Consider the following 13,016-nt stretch of genomic DNA (forward strand, 5'->3'; position numbering starts at 1 on the left):
GACATAAAGAAAAATTTCTGAATTAACCAACCCAACTATAGTGTGTGTGATGTGACAGTAGGACGAGATTCTTTACACCTCTCCTGATCTAATTTTTTATTTGGGGAGTATCATTTTTTTAGAAGACAAGTTCATAGAAGAGAATGGGAAAATAATTACTAATCTATGTTCATTTCCAGTAGCAACAAATCTTTCACATAGTTATGCTTAATGTAGTGAGGTAATTCAAACATGAGATCAGAGTAACAGTATGATTGACAGTTAATTGTTTACATGACATTCATTGTAACGACCACCAATCGATTCTTGGTCACGCCTGTTCCGTTCATTGTTATAATATCGCTTTGCTAATTTGGGTGCCAGTTGCATCCCACCTAAGCAACAACAACATCTTCAAGGATTTTTATGAATAGCTCAATAGAGCATGCCATTCACATGTACACTCGCCGCACTTTACAAGCAGCAAATAATAACATAGTATCAACTAGTATTTTCTGTGACCTGTTATTCTCCTAGACAATATAGCTTTTATGGAATTGGTGTAGCCAACCAATGGATGATGTCATGTACTTATTAAATTCAACCAGCGTAAGCAAGGGAGTCTTCGGACTGGGGAGAAATAACTTTTGAGGGGTTACACAAGGCTTAGTCTTAGATCCACCATTATTTCTCAATTTATTTGAACAACCTTTTGCCTAACATAAAGGAAGCAGAATGTTCTTTGTGTGGATTACACAAGGATTTTAATCAGTTCAAAGACACGTCCAGCAACAGGAGAAATCGTGAATGTTTTTTTCTGCAAATGGCCTCCATTTAAGAAAGACATGACATATTCACTTCTCATATCCAGAGGTACCACACCAGTGATAAATGTTACACATGGTGAGGAAATGTAACAAACCTGGGGTGAACATTTAAAATTTTGTTAGTGTCCATAGTGACGAGAATTTAAGCTGGAAAAAATCACATTTCAGAACTTCTTTAACATTAATATTTTCATTCAACACTGTTGTATGGGACAACTCATACTGAAGAAAGAAATTGTTCATTCCTCAAAAATATTATGTAAGAACAAAATGTGGTGCCCACTCACAATCACCTTGAAGACACCTGTTTGAATTATGCATTTGGATTACTTCCTCACAGTATATTTAATCCCTCATGAAGTTTGTTGTACATTGTCCATTGCAGTTAAGATGTAACAATGATGCACATTATTACAATACAAGAAGAAAAAAATGTCAATTATGTTAAGGTTATCTTCAGCACAAAAAGCAATGCACAGTGCTGCCACAAAATTTTGGACCACTTACCCTATAAAATAAAATGTGACAGATAGAAAAGTCAAATTAGAAAACAAACTGGAAATATATTTCCTTGTTTATATTGTAGAGCCTTCCCAATACTTGACAGGTCTTCTCTGACCTGACCTGTTCTGTGTATATTGTACATGTCATTTATTTAGGAAAATTTAAGGCTTCACTTGGATTAGCAGGCAATAAAAAAAAAAAAAAAATCTGCAGTGTAAGTCAATATATTGCAATGGGGTGTCTGAGAAACTGTTGCATGAATTTTTGGTTCCAAAGTCTTTTTATATCCTAGAGATTTGTTGCAGTAATTGTTAATGTCAAACTAAACCAGACCTGATGTTCCTACATAATTTGTTACTATTGCTGTTGTCTGTGTCATTGTTTAGTGCCTTGAATCTTGTGGCACTATACACAATATTTATAGCAAAAGCACATTTACAATCCCAGGAAATTGCTTTCAGGTATGAATGAAGATATGGGTCCTCAGACACCACCTCCATTACTTTTACCATCTGTTGTGGATACTACTCTGGCTGCAGTTGCCTGTACCATAGACGGTAATGTTCAGTTTGAGGATGCTCCGACTCAGCCACCAGCCTTGTCAACAGGTCGCATAAAAATAAATATTGGAAAAATGCCTGCACCTGCTGTTGTACCAGCAGTGGCCGAAAGTGACGGAGATACTTCAGCAGAAGAACCACATTCCCCACTACCCACAAGGCCACTGTCAACTGATATTACTGCACAGGCAGAATCAGTTACAGTGCCTGTTGTGACCTGTGAAACTTTCCAACCACCACCACCTGGTGTTGAACCTGTTTCTCTTAAACCTCGTTTGGTTGGACTGAAGATGACTGAGCTGCCTCCTGTTACACGTGGAACAGAACTGTCAGGCCTGTGCAGCATTATGTAAAGTGTATAGTCCTTCCTTGTGTAAAGTTTTGTACAGCACAAAAATAAATTGTGTACATTATATTTTGAAGTTATTTTACTGAAATCTCTGGCACCTTTTTCACCCTGTGTTCCAGTCCTTGGCTCCCACTTTGTGGAATTAATGGGTATGTTTTGCTAGTTGCCTTATAAATTCAATACACTGAGCTAGTGTTCCATAAGTGCATTTACTGAGTGGAGAGCAAAACTGTAATATCTTCATAAATGATATAGTTTCAATAACCTTATTAAAATAATATGGGGCGGATAGAGGTGACCATAATGTGAAAATATGAATTTATATTAAAACATGTTTAAATTTGTCAATTTGCTAACATTTTGCAGTATGAACTGTTTAACGAATTCAAGGCTTTACACTAATAGAAGTCCGTTTATATCAGTGATATAATTACATAAATATTAAAATTTTGTGGTTAGCAGTTTTGTCTTTCTTCCAGATCAGTATGGAAAATACTTGGATGGTTGCCATGAGTGTCAGTTTCATGTAATCAGTTTTATCTGGTCAAAATAAAGTCTTTGTTGTAAATAACCCTGGTTCTTCATTTTTAACATCCTGATGAGACCTTGTTTCCACCTTTCCATTCCCACAATGGAAGCTGAGACCTATGGCAGTAAAGTGAGGGTAGGTGTTAAATTTGAAGGCAGTCACATGACTCTTCTTATTCACTGTGATGTAATTTCCATACAGAACCGGATCTGTTGGCCACCTCCAATATGAAGTAAATTTATTGGGGGGAAAAGCATGCAATATGATACTTACCTTATTCAGCAAAGAACAATTCATGTTTCCCAAGTTGCCACTCATGCATGCTATTTCTTTTCTGTAAAACAACTTGATTTCTGATGCAGTGTCTGTAATGGATTGTCATCTCATATCAAACATGTATCAAATGTTAGTCCTCGTACAAAAATCCTGAAACTGGTCAGAAAAAGGTCATTGCAGAGGACTGACAAAGTGCCAGCAACTGAAATATTACAGCAATCTTTTCATATCACATTCAGAAAACTGCTCCACCTTGGAAGATCACTGCAAAATTGTCATATATATATATATATATATATATATATATATATATATAAAGATAGCCTTTCAGTTCTGATATGTGAAGTGCACACCCCACAAAAGCCTCTGGGCAAGAAAATATATATATCACACACCATGCATGCAAAGTAGTAATGAATATCTACTGTATCTTAAAGCCATTTATGTTATACGGAAAGACAAGGGAACAGGACCTTCTAGAGGCAAAGTCATATGAAAGGAGTTTGTGACATTACTTACAGAATGTATATGGTAGAAGACAATTCCCCAAAACTTGAACAATACTTTAATTATTCTACTTAACAAGAAATGGCACAGAGCAAAGATGTAGGTCTACCAGCCTCCTGTCCAAAATATTCACTACAATTACCATTAACCACACAGAAAAAACCATTGGCAAAGAAGCAATGTGGCTTTCAGATTTGAATATAGCACAATGGAGTATCAGCGAGTTGTGAATAAATAATAGAATTGAGCAGAGAGTATTTTATCTAGAATAGATTTTGAGATAGTGATTTTCCAAGCAAATCTGTAAACACTACACTGATTCAAATATTAATATAATGAAGACTATAAACTTCACTAGTAGAGCTTCCATTACTCCCTTCTTTATGGAAAGTCCAGAACAAAGTTTACAGGCAAGGGAATTCAATATCACAAAAACTATTTTCAGCTGTCTTAGAGAAAGCTTTTTGATCCTTAAACTGGGGAAATGATGCTTTTTTTCAATGGAATATATCTGAAACACCTATGTTTTGTTCTTGACATCATACTGGGGTCAAGAGGGATGTAGTTCCTATGATGTTTACGACATTTGTATTTGTCACATGTTTCTTACATCATTGGTCAAAGTCAATGACTACTGTCAAATATTCCTAAAAGTTAGCCTGAAAATCTATTACAGTGAAACTAAAATAAGATATTAAGAAGAAAGTACTGATTAACAACGATGTCACTAAGCCAACTGATGATTTGCATTAAGGATATATGAAGGCAGTGACTGGAGAAACAGTAAAAAGAAGAGTAAATATGGCCTGGAAAGATATATTTACAATTAACTGTACCAACTGAATATTCACTTTAGAAAACTAACAGCTGACGAGACATAATTGTTGGCCAGGAGGAAAAAATTGTAGTACACATGACTCCTCCCAATTTACATTGGTCAAGGAGCCTCAAGATGATGTAGGCCTAATGGAACACCGAAACTGGTTGTGTAAATAAATTAAATGCACAAGAGATGGGTGCAAGTGTTTTCATTTCATTCTGGGAGCTTAAAGGTAGAAGATAAACAAGCAAGACAGACATTACTGACAAAACATGGAAGAGTTCGTAAAGAGCGGAAAGCTAAGTGTATTATATGTGGTAGACTGGTGGATGGGGGGAGGGGGGGGGGGCAGGGGAAGGAAAATATAAACAACTCAGAAAAAGTGTATAGAATAGGAAATGAAGAAAGGAATAGTTGTTTAAGAGAAATGCTGAGACTGAAGAAATTAACATAAATTAAGATCAGGTGTTTGCGAACACCAAGGGCATGTTTTAATGCTAGTTCCCACTTGCATAGTTCTGAGAAACTGGTGTCGGGGGGGAGCATCCAAATAGCACATGTGATGAAACAGGCACCAAGGTCATGACTGCCATGTTGCTGAGCATGCTTTGGAGCAGGACATTATGTGTTGCAAGTATACTCTTTGTATGCCCGTTCATCCTAATTGATAACTTGATGGTAGTCATACCAATGTAAAAAGCCAAACAGTGTTTACATAACAGCTAGTATATGCATTGTCACAGGTGGCTCTCCCTTTGATAGTATATGCTTTGCCAGTTACCGGGCTGGTATAATCTTACAATGTGGACAGTCACGAATGTAGAAGCATGGGGTCAGACCAGGAGTATAATGTGGAGTTGGGGATGCAGTGGGAGGGTGTGATTTTAGGAAATCATAACAATGTACAAGTTGCTGATTAGTGTTTTGAAGAATGGCCAGTTAGAAGAATATCGGGCCTACAAAACTGGCTATTTATATCATTATTTGAAGTGTTAAGGCACATGTGTAACATATTAAAAAAGGCCAGCTTCAAGATTTACTTTTCTTATTTACTTTAGTTCTTTGATGGATTATACATTTAAAAATAAAGTGCAAGGTGAGTTACTGAGCAATTTCTTCCTCTTGGGCTTTCAAAATTTCTTGCTCACTCCACAAACGTGACATATTTGCAGCAGAATTACAGCAAACTGTGAAACCTAATGAGTACATGCACAAAAGTACATTAACACAATCATATACTTGCTCAGCCACTTGCGACACCAGCTGTTACATTTGTTAATAGTTCTTTCAAAATAAATTATGGAAACTGACACAGCACCTGTCAAGGGACAGGTAGCAAGATGTCTGTACATTTTTCTCATAGAAATAAGCCCAGTTTTTGAGCAATAGTTTGCTCGTGCATCAAGAAAATCATGGCCTGAGCTATACTTGAGTGCTGTCTTTTCAACACAGTGTTATGGCCTGAGCTATGCTCAGGCTTGGTCACCAAAGTTTTAATAGATTCAACCATGATTGTACTGAGTGACAAGAGGTGTACATGGCTGTGTATAGATGTAAAGAGTCTGCAACTCAACAAATACATTTGCCTCAAATGCCAGGGGTGTACGGGAGAGAACGTTTGATGTGAAACTGACAAAATGTAAGTACTGTTCCTTGTTAGTAAGTGTGTAGCAGACCCTTGGTGAGGATGAAATCATCAAGGAAACTGGCATGGAATATGGAATAGGACCATGCAAAATTTAATTGGAAGACTGTATTTTAGCAGGTCAGTCTCACAATGAGTCCATACAGCCAAGTTGTCAGCAATGCATCTAAACCAAATCAGGTTGAACACCTATGAACCCCAGGAGTGCCCCCTTCAAGCAACGCATCAAAAGGCTGGCAAAGTATTAAGGTGATCACGAAGGAAATCATAGGTTTGGAATCAGGTGAGTGTTGCTTAAAGTAATGTTCAGCAGCCAGTCAAGACCGTGGGAAATGCTGGTATAGTGGGAGGTGGCATCAACGGTGACAAGCAAGGTGTGTGGTGGGAGCAGAATGGGCACTGATTTCAGACAATCTAGAAAATGGTTGGTGTCTAATAAAGAAGGTGAGTCTTCGTACTATAGGTCGCAGGTGTTGATCAAATAAGGCACATATACATTCAGTAGATGCTCTGAAGCCAACAACTATGAGACAGTGAGGTTGATTGGGTTTGAGGCTCTTAAGAATCAGATAAAAGGTGAGTGTGTGCATGGTTTAGGTGGATTAAGAAGTCAATGGATTGAGGTGTTAGCCCTTGTGAGGGGCCTGAGGTTTTAAGGAGGGACTGAAGACAAGTTTGCATCTCAGGGATGGGATTTTGACAGCATATGCTTTACACAGAAGTGTCCTTGGTTCTCACCACCCACTTGACCTTAATTACATTTATTTCTTTGCTCCTTTCTGGTTTTCTACACATTTTACTTTCAGACCTGGCTATTTTTTTACTTTATGACCTGTCAATTTTCCTGGCTACCCCCCTGCTCCACATGCCAAATACATGTAATACATTCATTAACTCTTGCACAATGTTTTGTCAGTAATGTCTATCTTGTTTATTACCTATCTTCCACCTCTAGGTTCTCATTTTTCAAATTTCATCCATTACAGTCCCAACGATCAGTATTTTCTTCTCATCCCATCCAGTATCCCCTGACCTGGGTTTCTGAGTGACTTTTCTGTAATTCTCCCCATTTTATAAATCTCATCAGTCCTTTTCCTTCATCCTCCTTCCTTCCCCTTCTTTTGTCCCCAGGAGGAGAAGCCACTAGCTCAGAAAGATTACACATTTCCTTAACTTTTGTGGGTGTTTCCACCTGCTGCCATTTGGTAAGTAGATTTAGCACATCTAAATCAAAAGTTTTGGAATGCATCTCTTGTGGGCAGAGAGAATACTAATTTAGCTCTTTCATGCAGATGTTAAATTCATTCGCTTTCAGACAAATAAATGTAGTAATTTAACATTATTTACTTCACATGTAATTTTGTGCCACTTGCATTCAGAAGTTTTGAAAAGCATTTCTTGCAGAGACAGAAAATCGGGTACCTGTTAAAAAGGATATTTTATCTCTTTCATGCAGATGCTAAATTCATTCACCTTCAGTCCCTCTCTTATAGGAAAGAGATGAATGCATCTGAACATCATCTCGCCAAAATTGAAAGTACTCTACAATATTATATCAGCAACATTTTAACTGGCTTACATCCTCACACAAATATGGAGCTGCACAAGATGGAACATTCCAACTTGAAATTCCTGTGAAAATGATGTTATTATCTGCGTAATGTAGTGTTGCATCACCACGACTAAGAAAATATATCATGATAGGAGATACTATCTCACTCATCCTCATTCAGTCAAAGGAATTTCCTTGCCAACTTACATTACAGAAAGTTTTGGTGACAGGCAATCTAGATGCTACAACTAGAGTGATAGCAAATTCTGAAAGTTGCACACATTGAAAACTTTCTTAGCTTTGCCTTAACGGTGCTCCACACCGACAACTAACAAACTTATAAATAGGGAGATGTACAAAATATTTGTGTTGTACATGTAGTTGGTTCAAAGACCTCAAGGAAGTCAGTCACCATAAAGTCGTATAGCAAAGCTTTTAGGTTTTTGAAATATTTTTTAGGATTTAACATAACAGCTAAATACAGTTCAGCTGAAGCTGACTAACTGTAGAAAGGAGACTGTATACAATGTGTAAGACACAATGGTAGAAGAGGATAAAGAACTCACCTACCTTGGAATCAATATTACACTATACAATGGTTCAGGTGAAAAAGAGATTTCTTCAATGCAAGAGCCCTAAAAGTACCAATTATTGATATGGGACTGACGAAGAGGTTCCCAAAACTGAATTTCTGCAGCCACTGTATTGCACTAAAACTTTGGACCCTGTCAAATCAATTACAACAAATCCAAATTCTGATAAGGGGGTGCTGTGAAAATTTAGTAGCAAGTAAGGACAAAATGAAAAGGTAAATGATAGAATATGGAAGGCCATGAAGTCTATCAAACTTTTATCTGGATGGTGAGTTAGGCGACTGAAACAGCATCCAAATACACGGGTATAGTACTAGGTAAAAATTTTTGAAGTGCACAGAGACAATATCATGCAAAACAGATGATTGTTGTAGTTCCATATCTGTAGATGTAAAAAATTCACTTTACCTTTGACACAAATAAACCTTTTAGCAGTTTCATCAGGTAATCAAAACAAGTTGATAAAATTATCACCAGCCTCAGGTCGGGAGGGGTGCATTATCCTACCTATCCTGTAGATGTCTATAGGCAAATGATACTTATGAAACAGCTAGTTATGACACACTTCAATATTTACTTCAAAGCTGTCTAAAACTATGCACGAAATAGTTCCATTTTTCAAACATACAATCAGAAACATCAAACAGTGATCCTCCGCACAATACATTACACCCCAAAGCTAAATAACTATTTATCAGAAATGCTATTTGAATTAACTCATTTTTACCCAAGTTTCAAAACAATTTCAAAAGTAAACGGGATGAAATACTGCACCAATCTTCTATGTAAATAGTGTTCCTGCCTTGTATAATTACAAGAAGATACCACATCATCTCGCAGTTCATTTCCTTTACGAGGAGAATGCTATTTTAATACCTCAATAGGCACTTTAAATCCATTTGAAAGTGTGATAACGTGAGGATGTGCAAAATTTTCTTGAGAAATGATAAGCACATTGTCACCTTCTAACTTAATGCATACCTCAGGCTACACTACAGATGTCTATCACCCCAACACAGATTTGAGGGAAGGGGCAGGAAAGGAGTGGAGAGGAATCACAATTACATTCTAGCCTAGGGTTTTGTGCAGTACATAACACTACTGATTTTTCGAATTAGTGAGCATAAATCCTATACTTCCATTATAAAACATTCGGCCCCCCATACACATTTTTGTTAAATACTACATTCCAGAACTAATGTCAAAATACTGAATATCCAAAATCTCTCTAAAAAACATCTTGAGGCGCTTAAGGTTGGGTAAATGTTGTAATGTAACCTCATTGCGTGTGTGGGGTGGTTTATATACTAAATCTTCATCACAATAACTTAGTCTAATTTAGATTTCTTGAAAACATAGTTTTTATGGCAAAATGAGCGTTGAATATGGTGCGAACGCAGATATTAAGCTACCATACGAATCCCCTAGTGCAAGAACATTCATTTGCAAAACTTTCGAGATCCATAACATTAGCCCATCATGACTAACAAAAATATATTAAAACCACTCCTTTCTAAAGGAAGGTTACATATACAGATCATTTATGGTGTGAAGAGCAAACGCCAAAGGTTAATGAGACAAAGATTTATGCAATAACCTCGAATATATGATGCTTAATATAATAAAAAGAATTTCTCCAACACTAACCAAGCCAACGCCACATACCGCCATATTGCTTAGTTGATTTTTTTTAGTTCCGTAGCGGTGTCGTGGTCATACCAAGAATCGAAAACTATCGATTATTGCAGTAATCTGACTATTTTCAAATTAGCACCAGCATTCCGACAGTCTAAACGTGTCACATGCTACTTAACAATGACACTCATGGAACAAGCATAGTTCTTGAACCCAAATTAATATATTCAACAAAAGGTACGTTGAAAACTCAGCCTAGACGAAACGGGACGGAACAGTACAAGACCTTCTACAATGCATTTCAAATGGAGGCATTCATACAGTCAATCAATGGAACGGAATAGGTCAGATTTAAGGTTTCTTGAGAAGAAACTTTTGACGTTGACAGTGATGGTGGAAGAGTGGCTTCGTCTGATAATATCGGAAGTCAGACTACTCTCCCCCCCTAGGAATCGTGGATTGTAGTTAATTTCATGCTTCTGTGTCTTAAGCCAGGTTTTCGCAGGCATGAATTACTTGTACGTGCATGGAAACACCCTTCTTGCGCAGTATCGCGCCTAGTTACGAAAATTAAAGATGAGTAGAGCCGGGTTTCCACATGTATGAATTACTTATATGTGAGCCTCCCCTTTCTTCCACACAACCACATCCAAATCGTTTTCGCAAGACGAAGTTGGAAGCACCACTTTCAAGATGACGTCAAGAGAAGTTTTCGTAGTGTGAAGCTAGTGTCACCCGAAGCTTACCAGTAAGCTGTACGAGAGCTTCTTTAATGTGGGTTGAAAGCTAGTGTCATGTCAAAATAATGAGCTCAGTTTTTAACTAATTAAATAAATAATTTGTGAAGTGACGAAATGTTTTTGAACTGTGCGATAAGACTCTCATTCTAGCATTGAGCAATTCCTTGTAACGACTTATCACTTTATATACAAAAATTCGGCCTAAATATGCTTGTGCTCTTAAGCCGGGTTCACACACGCAACGAAAGTATCGCCACAAGTCAAGTCATTCTGGAGTGGCGCTCTGAGCTACCGTTCACACAGGACGCCACAAATTCTTCGTCATTGCACAGTTTGCAAAATGGCGTCACCTGTCTCAGCTGATTAAATGGCTGTACATATTACTAAATAAGATGTTTTGGAAACATAATCATTGTAAAATATGACTTGCCAAAGTGTTTCTCGTCTCTCTTGTCTCGACTACATGTTTTAAGAACCGGTCTGCAGCTTCAAACCAAGCAAGGATGGGTTTATAAATACTGTCTGTAGACGCACACTCTTAAATGATTTCAGCACTTTTTTATGTTCATTCATGTAAGCATTTCGAATGCTTCGAATTTTTAATTTTGTTGTAGCTACATCAATTCCAGGTACATATTCATGCATACTGTTTACTATTTCAATTAATGCAGCATCTCTCAAATTTCTGTCTTTGTATGATTCGCTTTTGTGGTTCCAAAGGCATTCTCGTTCTTGATACACCTCCAAGAATCTCATAATTGTCGCTGTTGACCACTTTTTCGACATATTAATAGCAAAAGCACTATCTGCGAACGAATACGCACTAGAAAGGTTTGAATCCAGCCGCGAGGTAGCAATCGAATGACGTTTTTCGATTGTGGAGAAGGCAAAATGGCGCAACAAAGTAGAACAAAGTTCAACTTTTTGTGGCGTGACAAACGTTGCGCTTCTTAAATGGCGCCACCGAAAACTAGGAGTTCACACATGCAACTACAAAGCAACTGCAGTTCGCCATTAGCGGTGGCGATACTTCTGTTGCCTGTGTGAACCCGGCTTTAAACTCTAAAGTTGTTGGTCGATTGACTTGAAATATGGACACAGCCACGCATTTAAATTTGCGCGTGTTCTTACATTTGAGTAGTGATTTGACTACACAATCCTGTCTAATTTCTGCAACACTGTGAACACAAAAGAAGCAATTGTTGACAAGATTTTCCAAAGCATCGAAACAAATTATCTAAATCCCACATAGTCCAGCAGAAGACCCGTTGTAGCGACTAAAAATCTCGTCTTTCACGATACGAACATCATTCTAAACAGAATCACAGGTAAAACAGTGACATACAAATGCATTGATTTCTTGATGAACACAGTGAAGTAGAGAATTTTTCGACGGAATTTGTTAATTCTCTCGATGTTCCTAGATTACTGTCATACCTTGTGAATTTGAAAATTGGAGTACCAGTTATTTTACTCTGAAATATCAATCAGCCAAAGGTATGCAATGACACATGATTAGTAGTTAAAATATTGATGAACAACATAACTGGAGCTTCATAAAGGTGGTTTCATTACGGTGAAGATGTACTACTTCCACGAATACCTCTCATTCTAACTGACATGGTGTTCAAATTCAAACAACTTCAAATTCCAATATACAATTCGTTCACTATGACCACCAATAAAGCACATGAGCAATCGCAGCAAGGGTGCGATTTTATTTTAGATTTGATTTGATTTGATTTACTTTCATTCCAATTGATCCATAGTGAGTAGGTCCTCCGGGATGCAAAACATGTCAGAAAAACAACAATACATGACAAATATTTACAACTCAAACAAATAAGCTAGTGTATCATTCCACAGGTACCAAGTGGAATGATAGTCATTTTTAAATGAACATTATATGAACGGATCATTTTAAAAATACTAATGCACTGAATCTAAAAAAAGTTTTTTTATTTGTTTATAACATAATAAATGTGTAATACAACTACTATAATACTTATTCACAATGGACACATTACTGCACTGAAATGGTGCAGAAGTTAGATTGTACTTACACACACACACACACACACACACACACACACACACACACACACACACTTATTTACAATGTACACATTACTGCACTGATATTGTGCAGAAGTTAATCAGTTGGTTCTACTGAGAAATTCATCAATGGAATAGAAGGAGTTGGCCACCAATAAATCCTTTAGGCTTCTTTTAAACTGAATTTCATTGGTTGTTAAGCTTTTTATGGCTGCTCACAAGTTATTGAAAATATGTGTTCCTGAATAATGCACACCTTTTTATACAAGACTAAGTGACTTTAAATCCTTGTGGAGATTATTCTTATTTCTAGTATTGATTCCATGAATTGACCTGCTGGTTTGAAAAAGTGATATATTTTTAATGACAAATTTCATTAAAGAATAAATATATTGGGAAGCTGTAGTTAGCATCCCTAGTTCCCTAAACAGGCTTCTGCAGGATG

General features: G+C 37.1%; 1 protein-coding gene and 1 long non-coding RNA gene across 4 annotated transcripts in view; one reads left to right on the top strand and one right to left on the bottom strand.

Annotated features, from left to right (window-relative positions):
• The window catches only part of LOC126199339 (pre-mRNA cleavage complex 2 protein Pcf11-like), a 153,044-nt gene extending 150,759 nt beyond the window's left edge, over positions 1 to 2,285 (top strand). For all 3 annotated transcript variants that reach the window (XM_049936191.1, XM_049936192.1, XM_049936193.1), the window contains one exon: positions 1,772 to 2,285. In XM_049936191.1, coding sequence (XP_049792148.1) covers positions 1,772 to 2,223 — 452 coding nt within the window. In that variant the 3' untranslated portion in view covers positions 2,224 to 2,285. The remainder of the gene's footprint in view (positions 1 to 1,771) is intronic.
• A 273-nt stretch (positions 2,286 to 2,558) lies between these two features.
• On the bottom strand, positions 2,559 to 9,853 carry LOC126199340 (uncharacterized). The gene is made up of 3 exons (XR_007540154.1): positions 9,789 to 9,853; positions 3,022 to 3,180; positions 2,559 to 2,864 (listed from the first exon to the last, which is right to left on the bottom strand). It is a non-coding gene; the product is annotated as an uncharacterized LOC126199340 (long non-coding RNA).
• Between the last annotated feature and the right edge of the window lie 3,163 nt (positions 9,854 to 13,016).

The sequence above is a fragment of the Schistocerca nitens genome, chromosome 8 (genome assembly GCF_023898315.1).
Source record: "Schistocerca nitens isolate TAMUIC-IGC-003100 chromosome 8, iqSchNite1.1, whole genome shotgun sequence".
NCBI lineage: Eukaryota > Metazoa > Arthropoda > Insecta > Orthoptera > Acrididae > Schistocerca > Schistocerca nitens.